Source organism: Zootoca vivipara, chromosome 12 (genome assembly GCF_963506605.1).
Source record: "Zootoca vivipara chromosome 12, rZooViv1.1, whole genome shotgun sequence".
Classification (NCBI taxonomy): domain Eukaryota; kingdom Metazoa; phylum Chordata; class Lepidosauria; order Squamata; family Lacertidae; genus Zootoca; species Zootoca vivipara.
Window position 1 is genome coordinate 7990676 of NC_083287.1, and position 12246 is coordinate 8002921.

Sequence of the window (12246 nt, forward strand, 5' to 3'; positions counted from 1 at the left end):
GTGGCTGCAGAAAATTGTACTGTAACTCTTGGCTGGGTTGTCACTATTGCCTTCTTTGCAAGTGCAAATCAACCCTTCTAAAACCCTTATTTGGGGAGACCCCACAACATTTGTGTGGATCACATCCTTCCAAACTGTCCCACTATGCATTCCTTTCTTCTTCTTCTTTTAATTGTCTCTTCGCAATCTCCTATGTGCAAGACCTCAATAAATTCTCACAAGAAACCCAAAGGCAAGATTTGGATGTGGAGGGAAGGTTGTTGACCTGGGCAGATTTTTTTCTATAGCTGAAGTGGGCAATGTGAACATGAAGGAGAACCACCCTACTAAATAGTGTAGGATGAAAAGGTCACTGAGTAAGGGAAAGTTACTTCCTCATGAAATGGGGTGGGCAGGATGCTCATATTAATTGGGATGGCTCAAAGGCCTAACAGGTACCGTATCTTGGGTGATGAAACCAGGGCAATTTTGGGGGTTGTAATCATATTTCACAGCTCTTTTCCTTGTGAAAGAGTGGAAATAATAATAATAATAATAATAATAATAATAATAATAATAATAATAATAATATATTATTTATACCCCGCCCATCTGGCCGGGTTCCCCCAGCCACTATGGGCGGCTTCCAACAAAATATTAAAATACAGAAATCCATCAAACATTAAAAGCATCCCTAAACAGGGCTGCCTTGAGATGCCTTCTAAAGGTCTGGTAATTGTTGTTCTCTTTGACCTCTGGTGGGAGGGCATTCCACAGGGTGGGTGCCACTACCGAGAAGGCCCCCTGCCTGGTTCCCTGTAACTTGGCTTCTCGTAGCGAGGGAACCGCCAGAAGGCCCTCAGCGCTAGACCTCAGTGTCTGGGCAGAACGATGGGGGTGGAGACGCTCCTTCAGGTTAAGGGTGACTAAGGTTAAATTCAGAACATGAGGTCTTCTGTTCTGGTCCCACAGGTCATAATGAGGTCAGTGTAGCAAGGCAGGCCAGTCATTACAGCACCAAGGAGAGCTCCTAAGATGACTCTTCCTCCAACAATGTCTGGGTCAAGCCTGAAGCATTTTAGACCTTCACATCCAGAACCCCTTCTCATGTCCCACTCCTCCCGGAACCTGGTACTCTATCCCTCCATGAATGTATGCCAAACAAGCTGCCTGCATTGGCTCACAAGATCTGTAGAATGTGATGTCCTTAGAGATGAGTGTGGTGGTGCTGGACCCAGGGACTGCAGTATCTGGTCCAGGCATGGACACCTTTCACATCTCAGTCCTGGTGAGTCTCTGGTTCATTGGGGGTGCTCAGGTCCAGAGGATGTCAGCTCCTCTGTCAGCACCGCAGCCTCCGTATCTGGATTGCAGGGTCCTGACACTCTTAGACCTTTTAAGGATTTGAATTGAAGATCGGGAAAGGCATGCCTAGGGAAATTCTAGGATGGAAATAAAGGACGCTTCTCACTGTCTGGATCTGGTCACCATGTCACGAGGATCCTGTGACCCAAAAAATCACAGGCTTGGGGCACATGGCAAAAGTGGGGTGGGGAGGGAAGTTTCCATTTTTACCTACTTTCCTTTAACACATACATTCAGAAACTTTATCTGGAGACCTTTAGGCAAGTGAAGAGAACTTGTTTATACCGGGTCCAAAGGGGGTCTAGAAACTCCTTGCCAAGGTACAGTCAGGAGCCGATTAGGCTGCAAATCTTCTAAGATCCCTTGGGGGGAGGCTTATAGAGGCTATGATTCCCACAATCTGCTTCTATCCCAGTTCCATACTGTTGTGCCTAGAGATCCTCCACATTTCTGCGACATGCACCGTTGATTTGTTTGGCTCAGCAGTGTTACACTAATTGCTGCTGGATTTCAGATCCCAGCGTCTCTAACTAGTGGTTAAAACCTCTGAGTAGGTATGTCAGTAACATGCTGCTGTGACATTCTTAGGGGGTGGAGAATTACTGCTGGGCATGTCTCTCTCTCTCTTGGATCCAGCATTGTGCATTCAGAGATGCATGAAGTCAGTGGTGAGTGCTGCCGAAGGGAGAGATTCAAGGGCAACTAATTGCCTGCTTAGAGAAGCTCTCATCCCACAAGGGGAGAATTGTTGCTGCTGCTGCTGCTCTTGCTGCCTAGAACACTCACTGGCAGGATCGTCATGACAGAGGCAAGCAACAGAAAAGAAGGATTTAAAAAATGCCGGAGTGCCACCTTCAGCATTGATGGCTATAGCTTCACAATTGGTGAGCTCCTTTGTGTGGGTGATTCTTCTTCTTATCCTTTTGTCTCAAGTAGGAAACAGGGGTGGATGAGGGGGCTTGTCCAAGATGCCTCTTGGAAGATGCTGCTGCCCTGCTGTAACTTTTGCTTTGCTCTGTCCCTCTTGCCGCTTTGTTGGCTTTCTTTTAATCAAGAAAGGTGCCTTGCCCTGAACCACCATGCTTTTGTAATGTTTTTGGCATTAGTTTGGCAAGAGGTATACAGAACTTTTGTTTCGTTGGCAGCCCTTATCTCAGGAAAGCCTGTGTTTTGGGGATTACATATTTTCAACTTGCTTGCTGCATTTCCTTCCTACAAGCTCAGGAGCACAGAAGCTGTGTGTGTGTGTGTGTTTGTGTGTTTGTGTGTGTGTGTAGTTTCTTTGTTTTTCCTTACTTGGGAGTTTTAAGTAGGTAACTAAGCTTCTGTAAACCCATGGTCACTGACACAGCAAACCAAATCTTTCCCGAAATTGCCCTTGTACCACGTAAACAGAAATGAAGTGGACCTGGAAATGGAAAGAGGAGACACACAAATCACACCCATTCTCCTTGGTCCCTGCTGTAAACAGTGGCTCATTTCTAAAAAAGAGGTTACTGTGGAAAACATGCCTTCTGCTTGCCCCTGATCCTAAAGATGTGGAGGCTGGTTGTGGTTACTCAAGTGCTGGGAGACACCCTGTACAATCTCAGATGAAAGTTGATCTTGGTGATCATTGACAAAAAGGGGTCCAGAACTGAGAACATGCCTCTAAGGTGGACTGAGCCCTTTAAACCTAAGACCACTTTGTCCCACTCTGTCTTTTTGATGTTTGGGGGCGGGGGGAGCAGAATTGCTCTGAGCCACAGGTTCTTGCTCCTTCCTGCTTTCTTTTTCCTTATCAGACTGCACAGTACCGGTAGTTAGACTCCTAGGGTGAACTAAGCAGGCTGTTCTTTTGAAATTTCATATCTGACTGAACTCCACTATGCAAATCTCTGCAAATCTTAACAAAGCAAGCTATCTTGCTGACTTTAGTTTTAGTTTGCAATCCGAGTGGCCTATTTATGAAGAACAAATTCACTTTTATGCCTTCTCCTATATCTAATGGCCAGCTGCTGATTGTGTTGTGCTTGTTCTTTGCTGCTGTGGATTGATGTTGATGTAAATAGCACAAGAGCTTCAGGCTAGATGGAGAGCTTAAAGGTTCTTGGTGGCATGCAAGAACTTTTGTCATGGTCTTTCTGCTATCTTACATGCTGCATTCTACAGCTGTTAAAAATGATGCTTTCTGTGGGAGTCACTTGAACATCAGAACATGTGCTTTTTTGGGGGGGGGGGAATTGTTGCAGCTGCATGGAATTGACAGTTTCTTACTCATGTAGGAATCCGAGGATTAATATTGTGTGTGTGATCTTGAACTAAACACTAAGGCAACAAGCCTATACACAATTTAAAAAATTCCTTCCAGTAGCACCTTAGAGACCAACTAAGTTTGTTATTGGTATGAGCTTTTGTGTGCATGCACACTTCTTCAGATACGTAAGCGATAATAAAACAGACACCAGGAGTCATTGGTCCACCAATTAGGTATCTGAAGAAGTGTGCATGCACACGGAAGCTCATACCAATGACAAACTTAGTTGGTCTCTAAGGTGCTACTGGAAGGAATTTTTTTGTTTCGACTACAGCAGAACAACACGGCTACTTACCTGTAACTAATCCTATACACACTTACCTAAGAATAAACTCCATTGAAAACAGTAGGACTTACTTTTGAGTATGGGTTGCGCTGTAAATAGGGGTTATACGTCAAAAACTAGATGGTCCAAGATAAATGATGTTCCTTCAAACATGATGTATTAGGATGACTAAAGTGACATGTTTATAATTGCATTATTTTGGCGTTTCTATTTTGGGGCTGTTGAGGTAGCCACGGGGCATGGCTTTCAGCACATTTCGACTCCACTGATTTCAAGAAACAGGGGGAGTTAAGCCTGTGCCTAATTCTCCTATTAAAACCAAGGATATGTTCCATCTGATGCCCTCTGTGTTTACTCAAAAAGTAAGCACCTTTAAACTAAGGTGGGAATTACTCTCAAGAGTGTGCACATAAGATTGGAACCCTAACAGCACATTCCTGTGCAATTTGACCCAGATGCAAGGCCCGTTGTGTTCACAATGTGTCTTACCTCTCAGGTATGTATGTGCACATGATTACAGTCCAAAGTGCTTAATTTTGGCTAGATCATGCCCATAGTTAAATTATTATTTTTTAAAGACATTTTATTAAATTTTCCAATTAAACACATTTAAACAATAACCAAACAAACAACCACAAACACAACACAAACACAAAATTTTTCTTCTAACCATCTTATCAATTATTACAATTTTCTTTGTTCTGCCGAGCTTTGACTTCCCTCCCTCCCCCCAATCGGTTTTTTTTTGCTGTACCTTCCTGTCTTGCAGTTTCTTTATTCCTTCTATTTAAAGTCAATTCGTAGAATTTATTTCAGTCCTGCAAGGGTCTTTAAACTTCTACAGTTCTTCCCCATATAATCCACAAATTTACTCCAATCCTTCTGGAACCTTGACTCTCCCTGGTTTCGGATCCTGCTAGTCAGTTGTGTAGCAATGCCCTCCGATCAGTGTAATAATAATGACACGTGACACAGGATTTAAAGGTTAAATTGGGTGGTTCAGGCCACAACTTTATTAAATATGCATGTTGAGCGGAATTGGCTTAGGCGTTGGAACCTATCAGACTAAATCCGACTCCAACCCGTGTGTTGAAGTCCGTGAGAAGTTAACCACCAGTAAGGAACCCGGCGATGCCGATCAACCGGAACTCCTTCTGTGGCCACCGTACGGGGCGTGCCTTACGGCCCTGGCGACTCCCGGCTCTGGACCAAGCCTCGCCCCCGGAATCCTTTAACGGAATTACTTCTCCAAATTTGGGCAGGTGATGACGCAATCTGCCCCTCCTCCATCTTATTGTTATGCAAATTTCCAACGCCTAACCGCCTAACCTAAGTTGTGACGACATGCTACGAGGTAGGCGAAAAACCCATCATGGCTAGCCCAGTATGGGAAAAGTCCTACCCGGTCCACTGACTAACCAGGCAACCGACCAGGTCCGCAGCAGCGCCCCCTATTCTCTTTTTAAGGGGCGGGTGGGCGGGTGCTTCTGTTCGCTCCGGCGAACTGGGCATGAAGAGAATGAGCTCCGGCAGCGCGGCGGGGTTTAAACGCTGCGGCCCCGCCCCCCCATCCCTATTGGACAGGGGCGCGGGTGACGCAGGCGGGAGCTTCCATTGCGCAGGGGCTGACACTGCAGCCCCCGCACAATGGGCTCGTCGGGCTGCCCACAACTCCACCTCCGGCAAAGGCACGGAAGTGGTTTTGTGTAGCAATGCCCTCCGATCAGTGTAATAATAATGACACGTGACACAGGATTTAAAGGTTAAATTGGGTGGTTCAGGCCACAACTTTATTAAATATGCATGTTGAGCGGAATTGGCTTAGGCGTTGGAACCTATCAGACTAAATCCGACTCCAACCCGTGTGTTGAAGTCCGTGAGAAGTTAACCACCAGTAAGGAACCCGGCGATGCCGATCAACCGGAACTCCTTCTGTGGCCACCGTACGGGGCGTGCCTTACGGCCCTGGCGACTCCCGGCTCTGGACCAAGCCTCGCCCCCGGAATCCTTTAACGGAATTACTTCTCCAAATTTGGGCAGGTGATGACGCAATCTGCCCCTCCTCCATCTTATTGTTATGCAAATTTCCAACGCCTAACCGCCACTCGAGCCCCCCCAGGCTCGCCGCCAATCCGCTCACATGTTATAATAACCTAGGTGTTAGTTTCCGCGTAACCCTAATTAGAGGTTTAGCACTCTGATAATTCGTTGTAAGATATGAATTAAATTATTACCGGGGGAGTGTGACCCTACTCTCTTATTCGCCTAATTAAGATCTACATCATCCAGGACATCACGTATGGCGGCAATAACGTTCAGTAGCCAGGCGTCATTCCCGATCGGAGAAAGGTGAACGCCATCATCGCGATAGAGGGCTGCTTCACTTCGTTTCAGGGTGGGATGCTGTATAACCCGGCCATTCAATGATAACACTCTGCGAGCCACCATTGAGTTCAAAAGCCTCCTGGATCTGTTCAAGGCTTTCGGGCAACGGCCATCACGCCAACAGCGCCTTTCCAGCAAAGAGGACCACAGTAATGTCATCCGCGGGAAACTCTCCCTCATCAGGTCAATATCTTTGAATATATGTTTCCTCAACTCGACCGCGTTGCGGTAAGCCAGGTCGTTTTCGCCGAGTTGCACAATCAGGAAATCTGGGGGGCCAAGTGAAGCAGCCCGGGCCTGGATGATCGGCAGCAACTCGTTCCACCGCATACCCCTTCTGGATATCCAGGAAACCTCCACATTATCTGGGAGGCCGAGCCTGCATCCCAGACCAACTTCAATTGCTCTTCTCTGGGCCCAGTGCACTATACTGTGCCCTGCTATCCAAACCCGGATGAAATGGTAACCTGAAAAGTAAAGATGAAAACCGTATCAGCACTGCCACCAGAGAGGCCAGCTTCAACCTACGTGCGAATGTACCTTTTATAAGCATTCGACTTCCATCTCCCCATCTCCTGGATCCTCTCCGATGACAAGCCTAGATGCATAGCGGAAGTGGCAGCGCCAATTCTAAAGGAATGGGCAGAATATTCCGTGGGGTTGTACCCGCAAGATGCAATGGCTTTGCGAAGTACCCTGGTAAATTGCTGGCGAGTGAGCCGAGCACCATCATGGTGAATGAGCAACGGGCCAGGACCCGGCGGTCGGAGGTAAAGATACCGTCTAGTGTCCTTCACTGGACAAGGACCTGCGGCACCTGTTGCCGGGAGGCGAATGCTAGCGCCTCTCCCCCTCTGGTCCGTTTTTGAGTGGCGGACGTGCACGATAGCTTGGGCTTCGGACAGTGATAGATCCCGTAATAATATACCCCGGGTAATACCATCAGGGTGGTCCTCACACACCACTTCCCCAACCCTAAGGGCCCCGAAGTAAGCTAACGAAAAGGCTGCCGAAAACAGCCGCGCTTCAAATTTGGACCAACAAAGAGTTCTCAATTGCCTATGGATTTGGGTAAGCATCTCAAACGTGATGGGCCGCCTGGAATCGGCAACGGGAGGCTGCTGCCTACGCCAGCCTTCCATTGCTCTACGCAAATGGAAGTTATCGCACGGGTCGTTGAGATAGAGAGATTTCGAGAAAAAGGTGATAGCTGCGGTGTGGATGCCAAGGGTCTTGGCGGCGCGGCCCAGCCCTCTGAGGTATACCACGTATTGCATAACCTCCTCCGGGGTTGGTGGACTCTCGATGTGCCCGCCAGCGCCCTTCTGTCGGAAGGCAAGGAAGTCTGCCCATGCTCGTTTGTAGGAGCTGAGGGTGGCGGGGGCCACGGAAGCAAATACTCCCTTCAGGATTTCCCGTTTCCAAGGTTCCATAGGTGTTCCGGGAACCTCTCTGGACACTGCTGCGCATCTGGTGCTAATGAGCGGAAGCGGTCCATCTGGAAACGAGACAAAGCATCTGCGATATTATTACTTAGCCCCGGCACGAATTTGGCTGAGAAGTGCATATTTAACTCGAGACTGCGCAGCACAAAATGACGCAGGAGGGCAGACACCCGCTCCGACCGCGACGATTGCCTGGTAAGCACACTGACTACCGCTTGATTGTCCGTGTTGAAGCAGACCCTCCGGTTCCTGAAGTCGTCCGACCAAAGATGCACTGCTACAACTATGGGAAAGAATTCTAGAAATGTTAAATCCCGAGTAATGTCTGTGTTTTTCCAACTAGGAGGCCAAGGTTCGGCACACCATCTTCCTCTGAAATATACCCCGAAACCCAATGCGCCCGCTGCGTCTGAATGAATCTGAAAGTCTGAATATAATGTAATGTTATCCTGCCATAACGATACGCCATTGTAATGTTCTAGAAAGGTCAGCCAGTTCAGCAGGTCCGCTTTCACCCCTTTTGGCAAGCGAACCCTATGGAACGGTCGGGTTAGTCCTACAGTGAGCCTGGCAACCCTCCGGCAAAAAGGGCGCCCAGGCGAGATTACTCTACAAGCGAAATTAAGGTGCCCTAGTAGCGATTGGATTTGTCTCAACGTGACTTTTTTACGGGGAATAAGCTGTCTGATCAACTCCTTGAGGGCTGTTAGTTTCTCAGCCGGTAAACGCGAGGTTTGGGCTACCGTATCCAATTCAATACCTAAATACGTCAAACGAGACACAGGTCCCTCAGTTTTATCAGCTGCTAGTGGCACCCCCAGTTCGCTTGTAAGGGAAGCGAAGGCCTCCATGAGACCTGCGCAATCAGCACTGAGCGCTCCACCCACGAAAAGGAAGTCGTCCAGGTAATGAGTGACACCTGACAGACCCGTCCTGGCACGAAGGGCCCAGTCCAGGAATGTGCTAAATGTTTCAAAGGCCGAACAAGCAACGGAACATCCCATGGGCATAGCTTTGTCGATGAAATAAGCGCCCTTGAACCTGAAACCCAACCATTTGTAGTCGAGGGGGTGTACAGGAAGGAGGCGGAAGGCCGATTCGATATCGCACTTCGCCATCATGGCCCCTTTGCCAAACTGGCGAACCAGCTTCACGGCGTGGTCAAAGGACGTGTATTTTACCGTACAAAGCTCTTGCGGAATACCGTCATTAACTGAGCTGCCCCTAGGGTGAGAAAGATTATGAATCAACCTAAATTCTCCTGGGGCCTTTTTGGGAACTATGCCTAGCGGGGAAATGTGAAGGTTGGCTATGGGAGGAGTTAAAAATGGGCCCGCGACCCGGCCCGCCGATAGCTCTTTATTTATTTTTTTGATGGCTATGTCGGGTCGCTCCCTGACTGATTTTTGATTTGGTGGGTCGGTTGTGGAAGGCGGGATCTGGACGGGGATGCGAAAACCAGAAGAGAAACCTTCTTCGAGGTACACTGCAGCAGATCTATTAGGGTATAGGGCTAGCAACATTTTTAAGGGGTTCAGTTTTACAGGGGAGTAGGCCATGGCTAGGGAACAGTTAGACTCTATGCTGTCCGGAGGCTGCACCGTGGGAGGCACCGGGGGGGTATCTGGGGCCCTGGTGAGAATTGCCCTTGGCCCCCCGAAAGGACTGCTTCCCCTTGAAGCAGGATACCCCCGGATGCTGACCCAGGCACTTCTCACATTCGTGAGTGTATTTGCAATTGGGCCTCTGGCAGAGTCCTTTATTGAACTCCCAACAGACCCTGCGCCGCGGGTCTTTTCTAGGCTCAAACCTGCTTACCTTCGGGGGGTCAGTTTGTTTTTTCTCAACATACGGCACTACATGGTTACTCCAGTAATGTTGGTGCCGTTGGTCCCAACGCGTTTTTGGGTTTTTTGAAGCATTCCTGCGGAAGTCTTCGTCGTAGTTCAAAGCTGCCGTCTCCCCCGCCATCTTGTGAGCCAACCTAACGTCGGCCATGTAAGCAAATAGGTGCACCGCCCGCTTTGGATATGCCGCAGAGATCACGGCCGCCCAGATGTGAATGCCCTCTAACCAATTTTCAAACGTGCGATCAGCCCGAGGCGTCCTATATCGCCGACCCCTGTAATCCCGGCGCTTCTCCCCCTTTCCCATCATCTGAGTCAGGGGAAGAATGGTGAACACATCGATATAGTCCCCATTTAAAATTTTTTCCCTCTTTTTATCTGACAAATGAGAACCCAAAAGGATATCCGTGTCCGAATTCGTGGCATACTTCTCGTCGGGAATCAACGCACCGTCGCGCCACTCCAGCGTACCCCTAAAGGACTTACGATGGGCGCTGGCCCTCCTTTTATGCACCCAGAGGGGGAAACCCATCTGGTCCTCCCCCACACCCCAATAATCCTCCATTGGGATGTCGCATTCCGAATCCGAGGACGTACCTGTGTCGTCGTCCGAATCGTCCCTTCTGCTCCTCTTACGTTTCTCCGACTTCTTCTTCGCCTTTCCTCCCTGGCGACGGTCTTCACCATCCCGCGACTCCGCGACTCCGCCCGCCGCGCGCCCCGCCGCCTCGTCATCCGTGGTCGAATCGCGCGCCTGCGCCCCCTGCTGAGCCGCAGCCGCCGCGGGCTGGGTTCCCGGCTGACCTGCAACAGACTGGGCCGCCCCGCTGAGGGAGCCGGGCGCCTGAGACCCTGAAGCCACTGATTGCTGGCTGGGAGCATTGGAGCGTGCTTTCTGCGACCGGGTACGCGGTCCCTGAGCCGCGTCGCTAACCCCCCCAGAGGAGGAGGTAGAGAAAAAGGAAGCAGAGGTGGACGGCCCATCCTGGTCATCAAACTGCGTATCAGCTACACAATCCTGTGAATTAGGTGGGGACTCATCCTGAAGGCTTTCGGCCAGTGGGACCAGCGTGCTACAGAGTGGGCCCAGCTGGCCGCAAATAGATTGCAATGCATTAACCGCCTGGGCGAAAGCCTTAGGATTCACCTTAGCTGCTAGGTTTTTGGCCTGGCCCTGCTTGCCCTTGGAAGCCATGATCGCAAGGACTTTGACAAAATGCTAAGAAATAAATTCCCTCCCTTATATTAGTATGATATATATATATTTTATTCTATTTTATCTTTTTATTATTATTTATTTGATTTTTTATTTTATTTTATTATTATTATTATTATTTATAATTATTATTATTATTTAGATTTATTTATTATTTATCTAATAATTAACTAAATTTATCTATGTATAAGCCTGTATCCACTCAATTATTACTAGCTGCCCAGAAGAAACCAGCTTACCATTAATTAATAATGCACTCGGGGAATATCACAAATTAGGTAAATGCAACCCTGATAAATTAAACATTAAACGATCAGCCACTTCTATATACTGCAATAAATTCCCGATATTAATAGAGTTATTGTCCGCACTCCAGAAGGCGAAACCAATACCAACCAATAATAACCAAACCCCAAATTAATTCCAGATAGCAGCAAATATAACAATTTGCCCAAGACCAATTTACGTTTTCTATATAATTAATTGCCTGGTAAAATTATGAAAAGCAGTCCACCCAATCGATTATTACCAACTGCCCAAAAGAAACCAGTTTACCAATAATTACTAAATGCCCTTGGGAAATATCACGAATTAAGTAAATGCGTCGAATTAATTCAAAACACCAGGATAAGACAGGTTAACATAAGCTAAAACCAGGACGCCCTGAGAACCAAAACAAGGGAAGAACAGTGAGCTGCTAGTACCGGCAATACAGCAGGCCACACACAAGATGGCGCCCGCCACGTGGAAGAATTAGCCACTCAAAATGGCGCTGCCCTCGCAAGCACCGCCCTTCCCAAAAATGGCGCTGGCCACACAGGACAAAACAGCCAGCACTGCCCTTCCCAAAATGGCGCTGCTACACTAAGCAAAGCAGTCACAGTATCAAATGCTTTAACCAGTAACCTGGCTGTTAAGGCCTAAGCCAGCAGCCACACACCAAATGGCTGCCTGATTTGAACTAAAGAGACCCTCCCAAAATGGCGCCCGTCGGCAGACCCACGTGGCCACTCAAAATGGCCGCCACACTTTACTGAAGGAGGCCTTCTCAAAATGGCGACCGCCAGCCGCCCACCTGGCCACACTCAAAATGCCTCCTTTTAAGCAACCAAACCGGGCTGATGAAGGATATAGCCCAACCGCTAATGGCGCGATCCCCACTTAGAGAGTATGCAAACAGGGGGAGGAAAAAACCCAGAATAAGGAGGGAGAGAGGAACGCACTTACCGCGTCCGCGACCGGTTCAAGAGAGACCTCGGACAGGCAAGGGGAGAGGAGGCAGCCGCCTCAACTCTGCTACCCAAACCACGGCAGGAAACCTTCAGGCAACGCACCCCTGGCTTCCCGAAAGGTCCTTTTCGCACAAAAACGGGGAGAGGAGGCAGCCGCCTCAACACTGCCCCCAGGGAAGCGGGATCCTCCGCTGC

At 48.6% G+C, this 12246-nt stretch overlaps 1 protein-coding gene across 5 annotated transcripts in view; it reads left to right on the plus strand.

Moving 5' to 3' along the window:
• PDE1C (phosphodiesterase 1C) overlaps nucleotides 1–12246 on the plus strand; it is a 311437-nt gene that overhangs the window by 66820 nt on the left and 232371 nt on the right. For 2 of the 5 annotated variants that reach the window (XR_004693428.2, XM_035129012.2), the window contains exon 1: nucleotides 1998–2228. The exons of the other annotated variants lie outside the window; for them this stretch is intronic. Coding sequence is in view for 1 of the 2 variants with exons in the window: in XM_035129012.2 (XP_034984903.2) it covers nucleotides 2144–2228 (85 nt within the window). In the remaining variant the exon portion in view is untranslated. Of the gene's footprint in view, nucleotides 1–1997; nucleotides 2229–12246 lie in introns of those variants that run through there. 5 annotated transcript variants of the gene reach the window in all.